This window comes from Pyrus communis, chromosome 12, assembly GCF_041283825.1.
Source record: "Pyrus communis isolate YQ-2024b chromosome 12, ASM4128382v1, whole genome shotgun sequence".
Taxonomy (NCBI): Eukaryota; Viridiplantae; Streptophyta; class Magnoliopsida; order Rosales; family Rosaceae; genus Pyrus; species Pyrus communis.
The window spans coordinates 3,398,814-3,417,676 of NC_142576.1; the positions used below are offsets into that span (position 1 = coordinate 3,398,814).

Genomic DNA, 18,863 nt, shown 5'->3' on the forward strand with positions numbered 1-18,863 from the left:
GCCCGCGTTCCTGAATTTCCCGGGAGTTCTGTAAACTATAAAAACCCCTGCATTTGACCATCAAACTCTTGTTTCTTAATTTATTTCATCTGGGTTTTTCTTAAGAATTCCAAAAGTATCAATCTTTGGTCTGGGTTTTTCTCAAAAATTCCGAAAGCAAGAACTGTCGGATGTCGTCGCAGAAGCTCCTTGCCAACGGTTCTGTTAAGTCCGATGCAGTGAATATGAACGTGGGGTCTTTCTCGTTCACGCCGATTTTCGACGAGCTGCCGGTGGCCACCATTGTGTCAGTTTCGCGGCCCGATACCGGGGATATTAGCCCCATGCTTCTGTCTTACACCATTGAGTTTCAGTACAAACAGGCAAGCTCTCTCTCTATATAATTTTTTTTAAGGATGTTTTTTCGTCATTCAAAATTTCAAGTTTTTAGGAAAAATAAATAAATATTAGTTTTTGAGATTGAAATTGTTCATCCACCAAGTATTTTTTTTGTGTGTGTCATATATAGTTTGGGAGGTGAATTACAAGCTCCCGTTTTCTCTAGCCATGCACTTTTTCCGTTTTTCAGTTTTTGGATTGAATAAATTAAATGAGAATCAAGGGAAAGAGTATAGAGGAGAAAACGGGATTGTGAAAATTACTACCCGTAGTTTTTGGATACATTTGTTCAAGATTTGGGATAATCTTTTTGCGCACTGCTGCCTGATCTGACAATTTGCAAGCTCTTTAGTTGTCATATGGTTTGAAAATGTTGTCATGGCATGCTAAAATATTTGTTTTAAATTCCTCCTTGAACAGTTCAAGTGGCGGTTGCTGAAGAAAGCGTCACAAGTTCTGTACTTGCATTATGCTTTGAAGAAGCGTGCGATAATTGAGGAGTTTCATGAGAAGCAAGAGCAGGTTTGCTAATCCATATGATATGTCAATGCAGTTCTTTATTATTTGTAAAATTTATGTGTAGAGGATTTTTCTCATATACATTTGGGCTGATCTTCGTATAATTTTCATGGGAACCTTGCACGAAAGGTTAAAGAATGGCTACATAGCATAGGAATAGTTGACCAGACAGCGGTAGTGCAAGACGATGATGAACCAGATGATGGGGCTGTTCCTTTACATCACGACGAAAGTGTTAAAAACAGGTGATTTCTGACTTCGAATCCACTTTTCTCTTCTGTGCTTGGGCACAAGTTAGGCCTTAATAGTAATTATGATTTTCGAAACTTGGTTGTTCTTCAGATATGTTCCATCTCGTGCTGTTTTGCCTATCCTCCGTCCAGCATTAGGACGCCAGCAGTCCATTTCAGACAGAGCAAAGGTGGTAATGCAGGGCTATTTGAACCATTTTTTGGGAAACATGGATATAGTAAATTCTCGAGAGGTACGCTCGTTTTCTATTAGTGCTGCAATTTGATGGTATTCATTTTCACGTTTGTTATAAGAAGTGGTTTCAAATTGTAGGTCTGCAAATTCTTGGAGGTCTCGAAGCTCTCCTTTTTACAGGAGTATGGACCAAAGTTGAAAGAAGGTTATGTAATGGTGAAGCATCTACCAAAATGTACCGGGGCTAATTCTGATGTGAAATCTTGCGCGTACTTTTGTCTTGATTGTTGCAGCAACAATTGGCAAAAGGTTTCGTCAATAAACTTCTTTCTTTGCTTGTTTTTTTACAGCAAAATCAAATTATATTTTCCTACAATTTGTCGATTATTTCTTTCTTTCTAGAGAACCACATTTGTTTAGCGTGTTGTTTTATCCAACTGCAGGTGTGGGCAGTTTTAAAACCCGGGTTCCTGGCCTTACTGGAGGATCCTTTTGACACCAAACTTTTAGACATTATTGTTTTCAATGTATTGCCAGCTTCCAATGGAGATGGACGGTCTCAAATATATTTGGCTAATCAAATAAAGGAGCGTAATCCTCTACGTTATACATTTAGGGTGAGCTCTTGTTTTATTATACTTACAACAGCTGCTGTATAATTCTATTCAATTCTCACGACCGACCACATTGGTTTGTTAATCTCAAAAGGTTGCTTGTGGAAATCAAAGCTTAAGGTTAAGAGCCACTAGCAATGCTAAAGTTAAAGAATGGGTTACCGCAATCAATGATGCTGTTTCAAGGCCTCATGAGGGTTGGTGTCATCCTCATCGGTTTGGTTCCTTTGCTCCTCCAAGGGGTTTGACTGATGACGGAAGTCAAGCCCAATGGTTTGTAGATGGCGAGGCAGCATTTGAAGCTATTGCTTCATCTATCGAAGGTGCAAAATCAGAGGTTTGTTTCTCGCCATGTTTACGCTAGTTAAAGTCTATTTCTAGTGATTATAGGACTCAACCATTAAATGTTTGCTTCCAGATATTCATTACTGGCTGGTGGCTTTGCCCTGAACTGTATCTAAGACGTCCTTTTCATAGCAATTCGTCTTCCCGGCTTGATGCATTACTAGAAGAAAAGGCTAAGCAAGGTGTTCAGGTGCAAATAATTTTCTCTCGTTGTTGGTACTTATTATTTGACATCTATTTCTGGATTCTTAACTTCCGGATGATAAACTCCATTGTTAATTTTGTATGCAGATTTACATTCTTCTCTACAAGGAGGTTTCTATTGCTTTAAAGATCAACAGTTCATACAGCAAGAAATTGCTTTCGAACATTCATGAGAATGTGAGAGTATTGCGCCATCCTGACCGTTTTCCCACAGGAATTTATTTATGGTATGCACATCAATCCTAGTTATTTTTATCTGATATGAAGATTGAATCGAAAAAATTCTCCAAGTTTATTTTTTTAACTTGGTTTTGGTTTGCTTTCATGATGATTCTCCATAAATTATTTATGAAAACGACACGTACAGGTCACATCATGAAAAAATTGTCATTGTTGATTACCAGATTTGCTACATTGGAGGATTAGATTTGTGCTTTGGCCGCTATGACACGGTTGAACATAAAGTGGGCGACTGCCCTCCTCATATATGGCCTGGAAAGGACTATTATAACCCGAGGTATCTCTGTCGAAAAATCATCAGTATAGTTTCCTAGACCAAAGGAGATCAAATTTTCATTGTTGCTTCATACGACTCACCCATATTCCTCCAGGAAATTTTGTGCTAAAAATATCTAGTATTTTGATATGAGCATTTAGAAAGAAATAGCCGTTTAACTTTGCATTTTTGTGGTGGGGTAGAGAATCCGAACCAAATTCTTGGGAAGACGCAATTAAAGATGAATTAGAGCGTGAAAAGTATCCGCGTATGCCTTGGCATGATGTCCACTGTGCTCTTTGGGGACCAGCCTGTCTTGACATTGCAAGGCACTTTGTTTAGCGCTGGAACCATGCTAAGGTTGATTTTGTGGTACTGCTGGTAATGCTGATGCATTTCTTTTTCAATGTAGTAAATTTGCTAACTTGATGAATCATTTTCTAGAGAAACAAAGCTCCAAATGAACAGACAATTCCGCTACTTATGCCTCGCCACCACATGGTCCTTCCGCATTACATGGGAAGAACTAGAGAGAAAGACATTGCGAAGAAAAACAAAGAAGACAACCAGAATGGGACCAACAGAGAGAACTTTTCCTCACCATCACCGGTGCAAGATATTCCATTGCTTTTGCCTCAAGAAGCGGATGGTTTAGATGCTCCTGTTTTAGACCAAAAGTTAAGCGCCATGCACCTGAATCAGAATCTTCTCAACCAGCCAACTGATGGTTTAGTCTCAGATCCACAGACGAAAGGTTTCATGGATGACCTTCATTCTAGGGATCTTAAAAGTGAAGCAAATTTAAACACGGTGACACAGTCTGGCTCAACAACTCCAAATGAATGGTCAGAAAGTTCAGACAATGGCGATCATGCTGTCGCTGCTGATGATTTTGGACAAATAGGTCCTCGTACTGCATGCGAAATTCAGGTTAGCAATGCCTCTTGGATACCCAAAATTTAAGTTTTAGATTTCATGATTTGCTAGGTATTAATATAGTTCTTCTATCTAATAAATACGTAATGTGTAGGTTGTAAGAAGTGTGAGCCAGTGGTCTGCTGGGTCTAGTCAAACGGAAGAAAGCATACATAGTGCTCATTGTTCTCTCATTGAGAAGGCAGAACATTTTGTGTATATTGAGGTTCCCCACCATCCTCACTTATCTGTTCAAAGTACTGATTTTCGGTTCTTACATATACTGATCATTTTGCTATTTTCCATTCTGTTTGCTTCCAGAATCAATTTTTTATATCAGGTCTTTCAGGGGATGACATTATACAGAATCGTGTCCTAGAATCATTGTACAGTCGTATTGTGCTAGCACACAAAGAACAAAAGTGTTTTAGAGTTATTGTTGTCATACCACTATTACCCGGTTTTCAGGTACCAATTATTGGTTCATTTTCTTAATATGATAGTGCATGACATTTTTCTGTGAATTTTCAGCGACATTGTTTTACCTTGCTTATTATCACGGGTGCATATATTAGGGTGGTGTGGACGATGGTGGTGCAGCTACTGTTAGAGCTATAATGCATTGGCAGTACCGGACAATTAGCTGGGAAAAACACTCAATACTGCATAAGCTTAAAGTTAAGCTTGGTACTAAGACACATGATTACATTTCTTTCTACGGTCTGAGGACATATGGCAGACTTTTCGAAGGTGGCCCTGTGGCCACAAGTCAGGTAATTTTATGCATTACATATCATATATGCTTAAATGCTTTTGTTCTCAATTAATTGCTGAATTCCACTCGTTGTATGTATTTACCAGGTTTATGTGCACAGCAAAGTGATGATCATAGATGATCGCATTTCCTTCATCGGATCATCTAATATTAATGACAGAAGTCTGCTTGGATCAAGAGACTCTGAGGTAAGTTTGTGTCATTTTTAAGTAAGAAGTGTTTCAGCATGTCTATTGCATTGCGTTAGATCTTTTATTTGTGAATTCAGCTTAACTCAACTCAATTTCATAAGTAATCTAATGCTGTAGACCAGAAATGCTATCGTGTGCTGCTGATGATTGAGCATAGAAGTTGATTTTTTACTTGACATCTAGAATAATTCTGAAGAAAGTATAGTGTTTCTTAAGTTATGTCATACTCCCGCTTCCCTAAGAATTTTTTTGCTAAAATGAGCTGTTCATACTTCCTCGATAGCTCTAGTACGCAGGAATAGTTTTCTTTAGCAGTCAGGTTCACTATTTTCAGTAGCTGTACTTGGATAATTGTTTATTTTTTCTGAAACTTGAACCAAAAGTGATCCTTCCAACAACATTACCTATGAACAATGTTTCATTTGTTGCAGATTGGTGTGGTAATTGAGGATAAAGAGTTTTTCGAATCATCTATGAATGGACAGCCTTGGAAGGCCGGAAAATTTGCGCAGTCTTAGGTGCTCCTTGTGGTCCGAGCACCTGGGTCTTCTTGCAGGGGAGATTGGTAACATTGACGAAACATTCACTAAACTCTCTTCAGTTATTCGTGCATGTCTTCTTCAGATAAATATCGACATTGTTTCTTGATCCGGTATAATTTCTTCAGATAAATCAAATCAATGATCCTGTATCTGACTCAACATACAAAGATCTGTGGTTAGCAACTGCAAAGGTAATAACTTTGCAAGTCTCTAACAAACGATTATGGCTATTGTCTGGTTGATCGAGTATTTTGTGATTTCTATAACTACGTCGTGTTTCTCATTTACAGAGAAACTCAACTGTTTACCAAGATGTCTTTTCTTGCATCCCAAGTGATTCTATCCACTCAAGGTACAGTACTACCAAGGTTTATCGTCCCGCAAACAAAATTTAGGTACCAACGTTTTCTGTTTTCGTTTCTTCGATGAATGAACTCTTAAATCTCTATTTTTTTCCCCATCAAACTACAGAGCTGCTCTCAGGCAATGCAGGGCTCAATGGAAAGAGAAACATGGCCACACGACGATCGATTTGGGAATAGCCCCCGAGAAGCTACTACAGTCTTGTGAAGGTGGAGAGGTGAAAGAAATAGATCCGATGGAAAGACTGAAGCATGTAAGGGGACATGTTGTTTCCTTCCCTTTAGAGTTTATGCAGCAAGAAGATTTGAGACCAGTCTTCAATGAAAGTCAATTTTACACATCCCCTCAAGTATTTCGTTGAGCATATGATTCCATTAGGGCTTGGAGGCACCAAAAATCTGAAATATATGTGTAAATAGTGGGAACAATTTGTTTACTTACAATTTGTGCATAATTACACACAACAATTTAGAGAGATGGTATAAAAAACACCAAATGTATATATGTACATTTCTTTTCTTTATTAACGAGGGATCTAGATTGTGAGAAAAACTTACGTATGACAGTTGAACCACGTGTATTGTTGACTGCTCTCACAAAACAAAGTTCTTGTATTTTGGTGGTCGCATCCAACCCCACTAATCCCACCTCTTTGAGAGAAGAACCACGTGTATAGTCTGATTGCGAGGTGCCCTATTGTGGTAACCCTTATGAAGTTTCTTTTCTAGATTGTTAATGAGAAAGTGCAAACTAAAATTTTTAATAAAAACAATTCTAGCCATTCCAAAATCACTTTCAAACTGATCTCAAGTGTCTTGTAACATCTTTAATTACGAGCAAGCGCCCATCAGGGTAAGTAAACGAATAAAATATTGTAAGTCAACAATTTTCAATTAGAACATCGTCACCAGGATAAAAACTACTCATCTTCCTTCTAGTTGAAAACTCATCATATTTAGAAAGAGTGCTGCTAAACTCACCTTAATGTCTTATCCCACCCACATTATAATCTCACCATCACAAAAAGATAAAAAAGTTAAAAAAGTTGAAATGCTATTTTCTCATCCACTATTATTCCTAAAACAACCTCTAATATATATCTAAATTCTTTTGTAAATTGAAAAATAAATATTAGAGTGCTAATATGCCCAACCGGGCCTTCACTCACCGCGAAGGACTCTCTTCCCGATTTTTATTCCGGTTAGAATTCCAAAATCCGATCACTCTCCAAGTCTTCAGCCGATTGCAACCCTCTTTTCTTCCCTCTCTCCAAACCTCCAACGCAACCCTCTTCCCTCCCACTTCCAAATCCCACGACCAAGCCCCATGCCGCATTCCCAAACTTTTATCCTCATACATCATTTCCAAATTCACAACTCAATCCCACCCCTCAAAGCCCAATTCCTTCCTCTAGTCTCCCATTTCATTTTTAAAAATTTTTAAAGAATTATGTCATTATTAAAATGCTTTGAACAACTACTATATATTATTAAACTAAGGGAATCATTAGAGGGAAAAAAAAAAAACACTAGAAAAATAGAAGATGAAGAAGATGTTTATTTGGGGAAAGGATAATGTTATTCGTATTATGTTTTTATACCATATTGTCATACCATCTTAGGTCACATCTGATGTGGACAACTACATCATTTAAAAAATTTGCAAAATCCAAGGAAATGAAGGAGAAAGGCTTCTCGTATACCACAATCATCATTTAATTAACTAGTCTTTCTTAATTATTAGTTTATTAAATAATGAATTAAATTTAAAAATCTGATTAATTCAAATGATGTTGCTGTCCATATCAAATGCCACCTAAAATGATATGAAAAATATAGTACAAAAACATTATATGAATAACATTACTCTCGGAGAAATTGAGATAGTTGCAGACAGACGGTGAACAAAGACAGAGAATTTTTCTGTTTCTTTTTTATTGCTTTGGTCCTTAGATATCATTTTACAATAAGATAAAATTAGTATTAAAACTATTAAAAAGCGGTGGGGAGAAAGGTAAGTGGGGTAGATTTATCATCACTCTTTAGAGACCAAGCATCAGAACATATACTAATAAATTACGTAACATACTACAAACTCTAAATTCAAAGTCCCTCAAGTGCTTTTTAATGTTGTGGAACTCTTCTCAGAGAGGTCTGAGTCTACCTTCTTGCATAGCTCCTCAAAGAAGGTGACTGGGTGAGACCATCAGGAGCAATTGTTGTGTTTTGGTTTCCATTCTTCTGTTGCATCCTTCTCCTCGCCATGCAACCTCGAATCCACGGCGTCACGTCCTCGCTGAACTTGATCATGATAAAGAAGATGATCCGGTACACAACAATCATGCTCAAGATCACACTCAGGTCTATCCATTTGGATCTGGCGGTGTTAATCTGGAATACATTTTCCAGGATGTACTCGCCGGGTATCTTGGGAAGATGATCAGGTGTGTCGTTGTCGAACAATAAGCCGCTCAGGTCGTTCTGATATTGTCCCTGAAGGTGAAACATGTTCGCAGATATCAGTTGTTTGAAGCACAATTCACTGCAAGTAATTTTCTACCGGTAAATGTTGTGTTTTTTACCTGTAAAGCCCAGAAGTGGAAGCTGATGTATGACATAGGGTAACGCCAGACGGGTTTTGGGATGTCATTCGGGAGCCTGAAGTACCCGGAGACTAGCATGAAGATACCCTGACATGTGAAGAAAACCATACAATTCATCAAACATAGTCCAAGAATACGAAAAATGATATGTTCCGATTTTGAAAGACTTCGATTGTTACAGACCTGAATTCCAGCCCCTATGATAATGCCCATGAGGAAGTTGGGGATAACGCTGGCTATCGCCATCATCAAGCTCTCAACGACGGTGACACTTGCATAAAGGCACAACACAAAGAAGAGATAATGCTCGAAGCCCGGGTGGAGACGGACCATGAAATAACAAACAGTACCGGAAAGAAAGGTAATAAGTATCAGGAATGGCATTGCAGAGAATGTGTTGCTGATGACAAATGCAGTAACGCCGTAGTGGCCATTCAGCCTCTCTCTTTGGAAAACCTGGGTTGGGGGTGAATTATTAGACTACTAAAAATATAAGTAAATACTTAGGGTCTTTTCGCATGGGGCGAACTGGCGAAGGGTCTGAGGAACAAACCTTCATATCCTCTACGAAAGAAGGAAACCCTCCAATCGACATGAACGTGACAAAACCAAAGACGAAAGATGCACACGAACCCCTTGCCTGTCACATAATGAAAGAGGAGAACTATCAGTGCATGAATGAACTTTGACTTCAGATAGATGGTTCCGCTTTGCAAATAATACATACCAGAATCGAACTGTAACCCGTTCCCACATTCAAATAGATGGTTCCGATACAAACTGTGACGACAATGTAAATGACGAGCCTGAGCCAGTAGTATCCAAAGTCCCTTGACATGTTGACAAATGAACGCTTGGTCAATTGGAAGGCCTGCATAAAGAAACTAGCCTGACTTCCTCCAGAATCTAGCACAGTTCCTTTCTGCATCATATGGCAAAAGAAACATCAGTCATAGTAATCGGATTAATGATCAACTAGTTACAAATCATGGTGTACATAAACACTTACAACTTTTGATATCTCCTCAACTTTTTCTCTAGCTGCGTACGAGTATTGTGAAGAACGATAGGAATTAATCAGAACTCTTATAGCTTCAGCAGTGGTCATCTTCTCCAACGGATCATCACTTGCCTCAAACTGATAACAGCAAAACAAAAAAGTTTTGAATTTTAGCAGAAGACCGAAACTATGGCTACAAAGTGTGAACAAAGAGAACAGCAAAAACAAGCTAACAATAACATTTAAAGTAACATAACATAGAGATAGAGAAGAGAAAGTACTATACATACCCTGAGTTTCATGGACCCCTTGAGTGTGGCCTTTACTTTGTCGAAGTCCGAGTTTATGCATCTAAGAAAGTGATCAGATGGGTTCCTCAAAGCAGGGCAGGGAAAGCCGGCTTGTGCAAAGAACTGAAAAAACCGACCAATGTGTCCGTAAGAGCTCTGTTATATTTACATAAAATCAACAAATATATGTTCATAATGCAAAGACTGAGGTTTCTTGCCTCGTATGCATCCGCCGCCTGACCAAAATAGACGGTTTTGCCACTCGAAAGCAAGCACAGTTGATCAAACAGTTCAAAGACTTCACTACTAGGCTGGTGAATTGAGGCTATAACAGTCCTTCCGTCTCGAGCCAGGGCACGTAATGTCTGAGTCACGAAAAACGCCGAAGCACTGCCACAAAAAACCAAATTATCATTAGGATTTAACCCTACAACACAATAATGAAAGCACTTCAAACCAGTTAAATGAAGGCATACAAACCTATCAAGTCCACTTGTTGGCTCATCAAGGAAGAGAAGTCTAGGCCTCGTCAAGATTTCAAGAGCAATGCTGACCCTTCTCTTCTCTCCCCCACTGATCCCACGCAAATGCCAATTTCCGATAACAGTGTCGGCGCAATCCTGCAGACCCATCTCTATGATTGTACTCTCAATCAGTGCCCTCTTGTCCGACCAAGCCATCTTATCCGGCAGCCTCAGTCTTGCCGAGTACGAAATTGTTTCCCGTACCGTCAAAGTTCCAATCAAGTTGTCATCTTGGGTTACATAGGCCTGTTTAAATTTGCACCACATATGCAAAAAACAACATCATCAATATATGTTACTTCTAGAGATCTGCCTAGCGCTTGATCAAACATAAAAGTACCAGGGCCTATTTGGGACTGCTTCAGGAAGAACAAAAAACACTTCCGGGCAGACAAACATTTTTTACTACGTTTGACAAAAAGAAAAAACTTTAAAGCGTTTTTGAGTCATAGAAGCACTTTAGGGTTTAGTGAAGCTCTTTCTGGCTAGGTGTTTTTTCCAGAAAGAACTTAGATTTCTAACAAAATTTCACGGTGTTATTAACAAAAGAACTTTTAGCAAAAACGCTTATGAGCAGAAGTGCTTTTTCAATAACACTCCCAAATAAACCTAAAGCAAACAGCTCAAAATCAAGTAAACAAAAAAGGTAATGATCAAATTCCTCAAAAACACTCCCAGATGTCCGTTGTTTATCATCACCAACAACACATATCGACATGATATGTTATGAATACATTTCCGACAATATCTATATAAAATTAAAGAGAGACAGAGGTTGCTACTCACAGCAGCGCCAAAAGCGAGCTTCCGTTTGCGGCCATTGAGAAGTATAGTCCCAGAAAGGAAAGCATTGGCGGCCAACCGACTCGAGAGAGCATCAAGCAAAGTCGATTTTCCAGAACCAGAAGGCCCCATGAGAGCCGTAAAAGTTCCAGGCTCAGCATAACCAGTCAAACCATCCAACACCTTCTGCGTCTCGCCGTTGTTCAGAGTCACCATCACGGTCAGATCCTTCCACGTCAGCCTGGCAGACACATCCCCAACAATCTCCAAACCTGGCTTCTCCCTCCACAGAGTCTCACTCAGAGGGCTCAGCCCTCCGGCCACAACCCCGGAGGGCTTGCCCGCTTCTATCTCCATCACTGCTGCCGCCACCGGTGAGCTCCTTGTCTTCTCTCGTATGTCACGTTAACTAATTTCTCGGTAGCTCGCTCGGCTAGCTCGAACTTTAACCGATCAGTCCTTCAAAAAACAGCTCAATCACGATATTGCACACAACCCAGAAGAGATTTATAGTCGTGGTTACGGAAGAAAACGAGGAATCAAAGATGTGAGTGAAGAAATGAGAAATGTGTGAATTTGACTGACAGGTGGTTGCAAAGCATGGAAATTTGAATTCCCATGCAAGACGAGCCCGTTCAAAGTATGAATCTTTTGGTATCACAAACTGCTTAAAAGAAAGGAGTTAATTTTATTTTGGTGTGGCTTTCCATTTCTGATTGAGAGAGTTTGAATCTGTGAATTCTGAGAGGTGGTTGTGGGGAGAAGAAGAAGATCCATACAGCTATATTTTTTGTTCTGCAATTAATGGGTTCTGGTGGCACTTTGGTAGGAGCATTTAATACAAGGAACTAATACCAATTACCAGAACCGACCCCACTATTAACATTTGGCACTCCACAACATTGTCACGTTGTTTCTTAAAACGCTACTACACTTATTATCTAATTGTATCACTCTGCCAACATATATGAGTCTCATATCTATTAGAGAAATGATATAAATAGATCGTATGTGTAGCATTTTTGCTGTTTTTTATTTTTTGTATATATTGAATTTAGCTCACCACATGAAAAATTATCGCAAATTGCTATTGTCGTTCGATGAGTGTGATTTAATGAAGTTTAACAACCATTTTTTTTTTTTGTGTATATTGAATTTAGTCCTACTTAGTGTCAGAACTAGCATAACTGGTCTTATTAAAAATTATGTTGTCGTTTTAACAGCGTGACGATCATATGATAGTCTTATTAAAAATTAGAGTAAATTATAGCAATGGTCTCTCAATTTTAATCAAATTGGAGTAATGATCATTCAATTAAAAATTCATTATCATTGGTCCCTCAACTCATCAAAATATATAGCTATGATCATTTTCGTCTTTTTTGTCAACGTCAGAATTTTGTTTAAATGAATTATGTTGAAAGAACCATTGCTACAATTGAGTTAATGTTGAGAGACCATTACTCCAATTGGGTTAAAGTTGAGAGACTAATAGTAATGAATTTTTAGTTGAGGGACCATAGCTACATGTTTTGATGAGTTGATGGACCAATGTTAATAGATTTTTAATTGAGAGATTATTGTTCCAATTAAATTAAAGGATCATTATTACAGTCGTTTTAACACGATCATACTGAAAAATTAATAGTAAGTGGTGATCCCATACTAGCTAGGGCATGGGCGTGCACGTGTGTTAATGTGAAAGCTCCTCAATCAATGACAATCACAACCGTCCGCCTATAGGTGGCGGTGCCTTGGTATTGATTAACGACGATTCACAAACTGCTTTAATTGGGCGTGCCTTCCTTCTTCAACTGTCAACCACCTCAACAGGAAGATAAAGAGAAAGAGCTCCTCTCAATCGTCATGGGCTTTGCCGCATAAGACACATATGATACCATCTTGTCCTACTTTGGCACTCTTCAATGAGGATTGACATCCGCTTTGAATTTCTGTGTTGGAGTTTGTGGATCGAAATATCCGGACCACTTAATTTCAATTATGTACTTTTTATAATTCTATTTTACTGACACACTTCACAAAAACTCAAAAAATTTAAATGCTCAAATCTCTTCTTTTTTTTCTTAAACCGTCTGAACCTTCTGATCCATAGCCTCGAGTAAACCCAAATGCCTTCGATGGGACTCCATCCCATTACTAAATAAAACAGTTTGGTGGTGGGGGGTCCAATTTTCTGGTGGGCAGAGGTTGTGGAACTCGGGGGATTAATTCCCTTTCTTTCCGATTGGCAGCTCACTATTTTGTATTGCTTGTTTCAATTGACTTACTAATCTTCTTTTTTTTTACTTCTAACTAAACGACACTTCTGTTCATTTGGAATGTAGCAATTTTGTATCTTTCCGCCGTACCAATTCATCAACTACCATTTTAGTTTCATAAAGTCATAGAGATCTAAAACTACGAAGTTTCATAAAGTATAGAGATTTGAAACTACGTATTTAGGGTTTTTTTTTTTTTCTTCGATCCACTACGCTTTCGGTTCAAATTCTCTCTCTTTTCAGTGTAGTATTGTTTGTATTAAAAATTAAAAAAAAATTATTTTTATAATCTGTCTTATATTGTTCCGTTTAGTACTACGGTTTGATAGTATTTCTTTTCGCTTGGAAGTGGGAGATATTAGGTTCGAATCTCGTGAATGGCGAATTCGATACCAAATTAGGCTGCCCATTGAGTGGTTTAGCCGAACTCCCTCTCCTCTTAGTGTAAAAATATCGATGTACTTAAAAAAATAAAAAAATAAAAACCCATATTTTTTAGTGTGACCGGTACACAGAGTGGTACACCACGTGTTACTATACAAATGGTGGGATATGTGTATTAAAAAGTTAATAACTTAAAAAATAAAATTTTCCACCATTTCTATAAAAACACGTGATGTATCATCCGTGTTCCTATCACCAAAAAAAAAAAAATTTCTCCTTTGGTTGAGGTTGCATTCATTTTGACACGTGAGAAGGGCCAACATTTCTAGTGGATTGGGCTTGGGAATGCTAAGGTTTAGCTCAAGCATGTCGAAAATAACACTCCCAAATTTCTTCTCCCAGCTCCATAGTGACAGCGCCGGTGGTTCTCCTCTGCCGCTGCCGCCATCATGGGAGGCGGATGGGAGTTTGTGAGGGGGTGGACGATTTTTTATTTTTATTTTTGGGGAAGAAAAAGAATGAGTTTAAGTCCAAATAAGTTCGGACCGATCTGGGCAAATGATGTTATTTCAGCCCAAATGAAAACTTAATTTCCCTCCAACAAAGCCTATTGAAACCGACGATTCGATTTCATAAAAGCCCAAAACAAAAACAAACAAAAAGGACGAGGTAGGCGGTAGGCCTACTGCTGTTCTGTACGGAGCAGCTACTACCAGCATTCGAATGGTGTTTGAGGAAAGATACAACTTTGCTACATTCCTTCACCTCCTCATACAGAAAGCTCCCGCCCTTGAAAAACCAAAGAACTTTGAGGTCTGTGACTTTCGTATCGGTTTCTTTTCTTAAAGTCTGAATTTTTTTTTCTACATTTTTTTTTTTAAATTTGGGTATCTGGGTATGGTTGATTTGTTAATATGTATCACTCTGAAGCTTGATTTTATGCTGATTTGAATTGGGTGATTGAATTGAAGGAGAAAGATGCGATCTTTTATCCGCATTTGGTTTGAATTTTCACTTTTTGAGATGGGTTTTCTGCTAAATTGTTCTTGCCCTCATGAAATTTTTATTCTGAATATATGCTCTCTGATTTTTGGGGACAATTTGAAGTGTAAATGTATGCTTTCTGCTCTTTGTTTGGTGTGATGTGTAAAATATTAAAAATTAGTATTAACCCCATCTTTTCTTATTTTTCTTATTTTTCATATTTTTGCTTCTCTTGATAGGTTATTAAAACTGTAAAAAGTTCCAAGTTATAGTTCAAAATTTCAAATGGTTGCATTTTGGTACTTTTTGGTAATTAATTGCATGCAGTCCTCATATTTCAGGTGAGATTTGGATGCTCTTTTGAAGCTAGAGAGTTTAGTTCATGGCATCATCTGAAATAAAATCTGGGGCATTGGTTACACTGCAAGACCTGCGCCCATCTTCCTCGTACTTCAAGCAAGGAGCTTCACTACGAGTAACTGGAAAGTAAGACTTCTGCCCTTCCAATTTTTAGTGGTCCTTTTCAATTGCATCGTGTAAATATTGATTGTGTTCCTATTTTATTTGCTTTCCAATCATCGGTAACGAATTCAATCCCTGAGTTTTAAAATGGTTCGAAACTTAGAGATTCAATCATCGGTAACGAATTCAATCCCTGGTTCTGTTGGTCTTGCGGATGAGGAAAACTTGCCTATCGCGGGATCTATATTCCCATGTTACTATAGCTCTCAATGTACTATGTCACGTGATGTGAGCTAGATGAACACGAGGATCTACACCCCGCTACAGGGAGTTCTTGTCCTTGGGGACAGCTTTTGCATCACAGTGGTGACAAGATAGATGGAGAAGAGGGGAAGAAAAGAAAGATGAACTGGAGGTGGAGTATATCATATACGGACTATATAGATATGATAGTTTCAGCATTTTCGGTGCTGTGACAACATTGCTCGGAACAATTGTGGTTTGATTTAGATTTAGGTTAGATGATCATCAAGATGGTAGTGTCGGAAAGGATGCAGAACTGTCCGAGAAGATATTCTTGAGGCAAATGTGGCATCTCCGGTTGGTGCATAGAGTAGGATGCATATGGTACATTGGTAGCATGATGTGCATGAAGTAGACAATGTGAACCGAGTGCATTTCTTATATTTATTCTTCAATATCATTAAGAAGCTTATGAATATTCATAGGTTACAAGATTATTCTGTAGAGACAGCCATTGCCACAATTGTCGATGGAAGTGAGAGATTAAAAATCAGCACTCAGCACCTTCGGGAGCTTAGTTTTCGAGTTGGATCCGTCTACCAGTTCATCGGCGAGCTGCTGATTCAACCGGACAATGAGGTAAATGGTAAATTACAATTACATTCACTAGATGATTTTTGGTGCCGGTCTTTTTTACGAGTCACAACACATGAATGTGAAAGCAATAAAGCTCAAGTTTTCTTGTTCTTCTTTTTTCTCAGGCAGTGTTGCAGGCACGTGTGGGTAGGAATGTCGACGGCATTGATCTCAATCTTTATCATCAGTCTCTTCAATTGTTAAGACAATTTCGGGCCAATCATGTGAAGAACCCAGTAGTTTAGGTCTTCCGCAGTAGTTTGAGTGAGTGTGATACTCATATAGAGGAATCAAGCAGCCTAAGTTTGATACCTATAACATGCAATAGTGTGAGTTCGATAACTATGAGAGTCATACTTTAGAACCTAGTAGTTTATAAAGTATCACGCTCAAATTTTCCGGCCGACTATAGGAGTGTGATTCCTATGTGAACTCAATATATTAGTATCATACTCACTTTTTCAAGCCTACTGAGGAAGGCCTTAATACTACTGTACTTTTGGAAAGGCTCATGTGGAGATTTTAAAGCTTATAATATTTTGAAATTTCTCATGTTCCCCTTTATATTATGAATTAGAAAGCTCTTTAGAAACCTTACATTTTGGTGTCACTCTCCATACATGTCTTTGTTGAGACGAACTTTACCTATACTTGGTATGCCACTATGCTAATATCTCAAGTCAATAATGCACTGTCGTTTAGTAAAAATTAGAATACATGGTAGTGTATAATTGGTCTAAAATAGCTCCACAATAGCATCCCTAGGTGTAAGTAAGTTTCACCTGTCTTAACGAGCATTCTTTTCGGGAGAAAATGATTGTCACACACGTCTTTTCTTCTTTTATACCTTATGTATTTTTTGTATTCTCTTTCAAGTATTCAATTCAGGGTCTGCAATCGAGATAAGGGGTATGTGGAAATCGTCCCTCGCATTTTCAATTGCAAATTTAATTGAAAGACCAAGTTACCCCCAACATCCAACCAATCAAACGATGCAAATAGACATTCTAATGAACTTTGTGCGACAATCATTACCACCCCACTTCATAATTTAAACAAACACAATTGGGCCCATGTATTTTTAAAGAACATTGTTTGTAAGGAGATCAAATATTCTGCATGTAAAATAAAATTTGTTTTGCCGTTGTCTCAAATATTATTCGATATTTATTAAATTTATAACAATAGAATTAAAAAATAAAGTTAAATTTATAAATTGGAGTCATAGAAATACGGCACCAAATTGGAATGTAAAAGATTTGATCCCGTTCGGAGGTCCGTGCAGATTTGATCCCGTTCGGAGGTCCGTGCATGACCAAAGTCCTTCACCCACCTTTAACGTATTCTCTGGAGGCTTGGCATTGCACGTCGCTATCGAGGGCACACATGATTGTTGGCTCTTACGTGGCAGCTGTTGGTTTGTTGGAATTCAGGCGGTGCTGGACCCCAGGTAATCGTTGCTCCTTTGCACCGAGTCACCGACCTCATCATGTTCGTTAACAGTGAGGAGCAAAGGATAATGTTGAGTTCAAAGTATCACGTGTGTAACAGCTTAAGCGATAATCTTGTGTCTCATGCTTTGGGACTTGGTATTGAATTTAGGATTCGAATTTTAGGAGCTCCTAATATTAATGGTACAGGTTTTTTAGATAGAAACAAACTACGAAGCTCATGAAAAAAAAAAAAAAAAAAAAAAAAAAAAAAAAAAAAAAAAAAAAGTTTCCTAATTAATGCATTTCATTAAACACTAGTGAGTTTTTTGTATCAACCTAATTATGTTACGCATATGTTAACACTCAATATATGTCGAAAGCAATTTGTCAAGTGATATTAAGAGAAGACTTAACCTGTCAAGATATATTTAACATACATTACATTAAGTACTTAGTGAGCATACAAGGGATTTGTATCAAACATTCGGAGAATTCTCGAATGACTTTCACATGTATATTTCTTGAATTCAGGATGGTCTTGGGACCTGCTTGATCCAATGTACATCCACCACTGCTTAGTACTTGAATGTTTTATTTATTAAATTTTTATTTAATAGTACAATAATTAAGATCTAACAATTAAAATCTTGCAGTGCAAAGGACAGAAGCATCCAAAAGTTTTGCCTCATGCTCATCCTATTCATGCAGTACAATAAATGGACTCATTCGAATGAAAATACCTTCTTCTATTTTCCTCCTCCAATAATTCAATTAGCAAATAAATATAATAAAATTTTGGTAAGAATATCCTGGAGTTCATATTTAATATAAAAGTTTTTTTCCTTTTGAATAAAAAATATTATCTACATGAGAAGATGTACTTAGTTTCACAATGTGCTAGCAATAATGTGGTTCAAAATTCATCTTTGACGAAAATCAAACCTAAGACCTCTCACTTACTAGTTAAGAGGAATATCACTACACCGTAGTACTAAGTGACAGATTTAATATATAAAGATATGCTCCAAAACCTAAACTTTGATAACTAGAAAATCATCGTTTGAAATGAAGATAATTACTTAATTAACCACATTATTACTAGCTCAATGTGAGACTAAGCCAACCCTCTTCCCTTAGTGTAGATAATATCGATTGTTCAAAAAGAAAACTAAGATAATTACTAGAAAATCACCATTGGAACTTGGAAACAAAGATAATTACTAGAAAATTACCGTTTAAAACGAAGAGTTAAGTGCTAGATGATCAGTTGGTTTACAAATATTTTGCTCTTATTAATTAAAAACATCTTAGTTCAAATGTCATACACGATAATTATTGGTATTAAAACACGCATTGGGTTGCATATAACTAACACAAGTATGAGGAATTATGACATACAGTCATGAGAAGTGAGAACACCTCTATTAGGGTTGGTTTGGGATTGTGGTGTTTAAAAAAAAAAAAAAAAAAAAAAA

At 37.8% G+C, this 18,863-nt stretch overlaps 2 protein-coding genes and 1 pseudogene across 4 annotated transcripts; 2 read left to right on the forward strand and 1 right to left on the reverse strand.

The window, feature by feature from the left end:
• Positions 1-15: 15 nt before the first annotated feature.
• Positions 16-6,264, forward strand: LOC137746226 (phospholipase D zeta 1-like; annotated as a pseudogene). The gene is made up of 20 exons (XR_015953958.1): positions 16-362; positions 799-900; positions 1,027-1,142; positions 1,240-1,381; positions 1,462-1,632; positions 1,767-1,940; positions 2,032-2,274; positions 2,356-2,472; positions 2,574-2,713; positions 2,854-3,003; positions 3,186-3,342; positions 3,427-3,912; positions 4,013-4,123; positions 4,219-4,365; positions 4,473-4,670; positions 4,759-4,860; positions 5,295-5,422; positions 5,529-5,596; positions 5,696-5,757; positions 5,877-6,264. The product of XR_015953958.1 is annotated as a phospholipase D zeta 1-like (transcript).
• A 1,404-nt stretch (positions 6,265-7,668) lies between these two features.
• LOC137744945 (ABC transporter G family member 11) lies at positions 7,669-11,773 on the reverse strand. Its single transcript, XM_068484766.2, has 10 exons — positions 10,971-11,773; positions 10,141-10,430; positions 9,879-10,050; positions 9,661-9,783; positions 9,380-9,508; positions 9,098-9,292; positions 8,924-9,010; positions 8,554-8,826; positions 8,350-8,457; positions 7,669-8,260 (listed from the first exon to the last, which is right to left on the reverse strand). Exons 1-10 carry the CDS (start codon positions 11,322-11,324, stop codon positions 7,928-7,930), a joined length of 2,064 nt encoding a protein of 687 aa, XP_068340867.2. The 5' UTR covers positions 11,325-11,773; the 3' UTR covers positions 7,669-7,927.
• A 2,422-nt stretch (positions 11,774-14,195) lies between these two features.
• LOC137746129 (CST complex subunit TEN1) lies at positions 14,196-16,507 on the forward strand. 2 transcript variants are annotated; one of them, XM_068486202.2, is made up of 4 exons: positions 14,196-14,443; positions 14,942-15,100; positions 15,805-15,958; positions 16,081-16,507. In XM_068486202.2, exons 2-4 carry the CDS (start codon positions 14,997-14,999, stop codon positions 16,198-16,200), a joined length of 378 nt encoding a protein of 125 aa, XP_068342303.2. In that variant the 5' UTR covers positions 14,196-14,443; positions 14,942-14,996; the 3' UTR covers positions 16,201-16,507. The 2 variants fall into 2 exon arrangements, with proteins under 2 accessions (XP_068342303.2, XP_068342302.2); XM_068486201.2 differs by having other exon boundaries at positions 14,207-14,443; positions 14,956-15,100.
• Positions 16,508-18,863: the final 2,356 nt, after the last annotated feature.

What these genes read in the sequence shown, in the direction of transcription:
- LOC137744945 (XM_068484766.2), bottom strand. Translation starts at nt 11,324, where the DNA reads ATGGAGATAGAAGCGGGCAAGCCCTCCGGGGTTGTGGCCGGAGGGCTG. An exon ending in AGGGGTCCATGAAACTCAGG is followed by an intron (nt 9,509 to 9,660) that starts GTATGTATAGTA and finishes TGCTGTTATCAG; the next exon opens with TTTGAGGCAAGTGATGATCC. An exon ending in TCATAGGGGCTGGAATTCAG is followed by an intron (nt 8,458 to 8,553) that starts GTCTGTAACAAT and finishes TTCACATGTCAG; the next exon opens with GGTATCTTCATGCTAGTCTC.
- LOC137746129 (XM_068486202.2), top strand. Translation starts at nt 14,997, where the DNA reads ATGGCATCATCTGAAATAAAATCTGGGGCATTGGTTACACTGCAAGAC. An exon ending in TCACTACGAGTAACTGGAAA is followed by an intron (nt 15,101 to 15,804) that starts GTAAGACTTCTG and finishes GAATATTCATAG; the next exon opens with GTTACAAGATTATTCTGTAG. An exon ending in TGATTCAACCGGACAATGAG is followed by an intron (nt 15,959 to 16,080) that starts GTAAATGGTAAA and finishes CTTTTTTCTCAG; the next exon opens with GCAGTGTTGCAGGCACGTGT.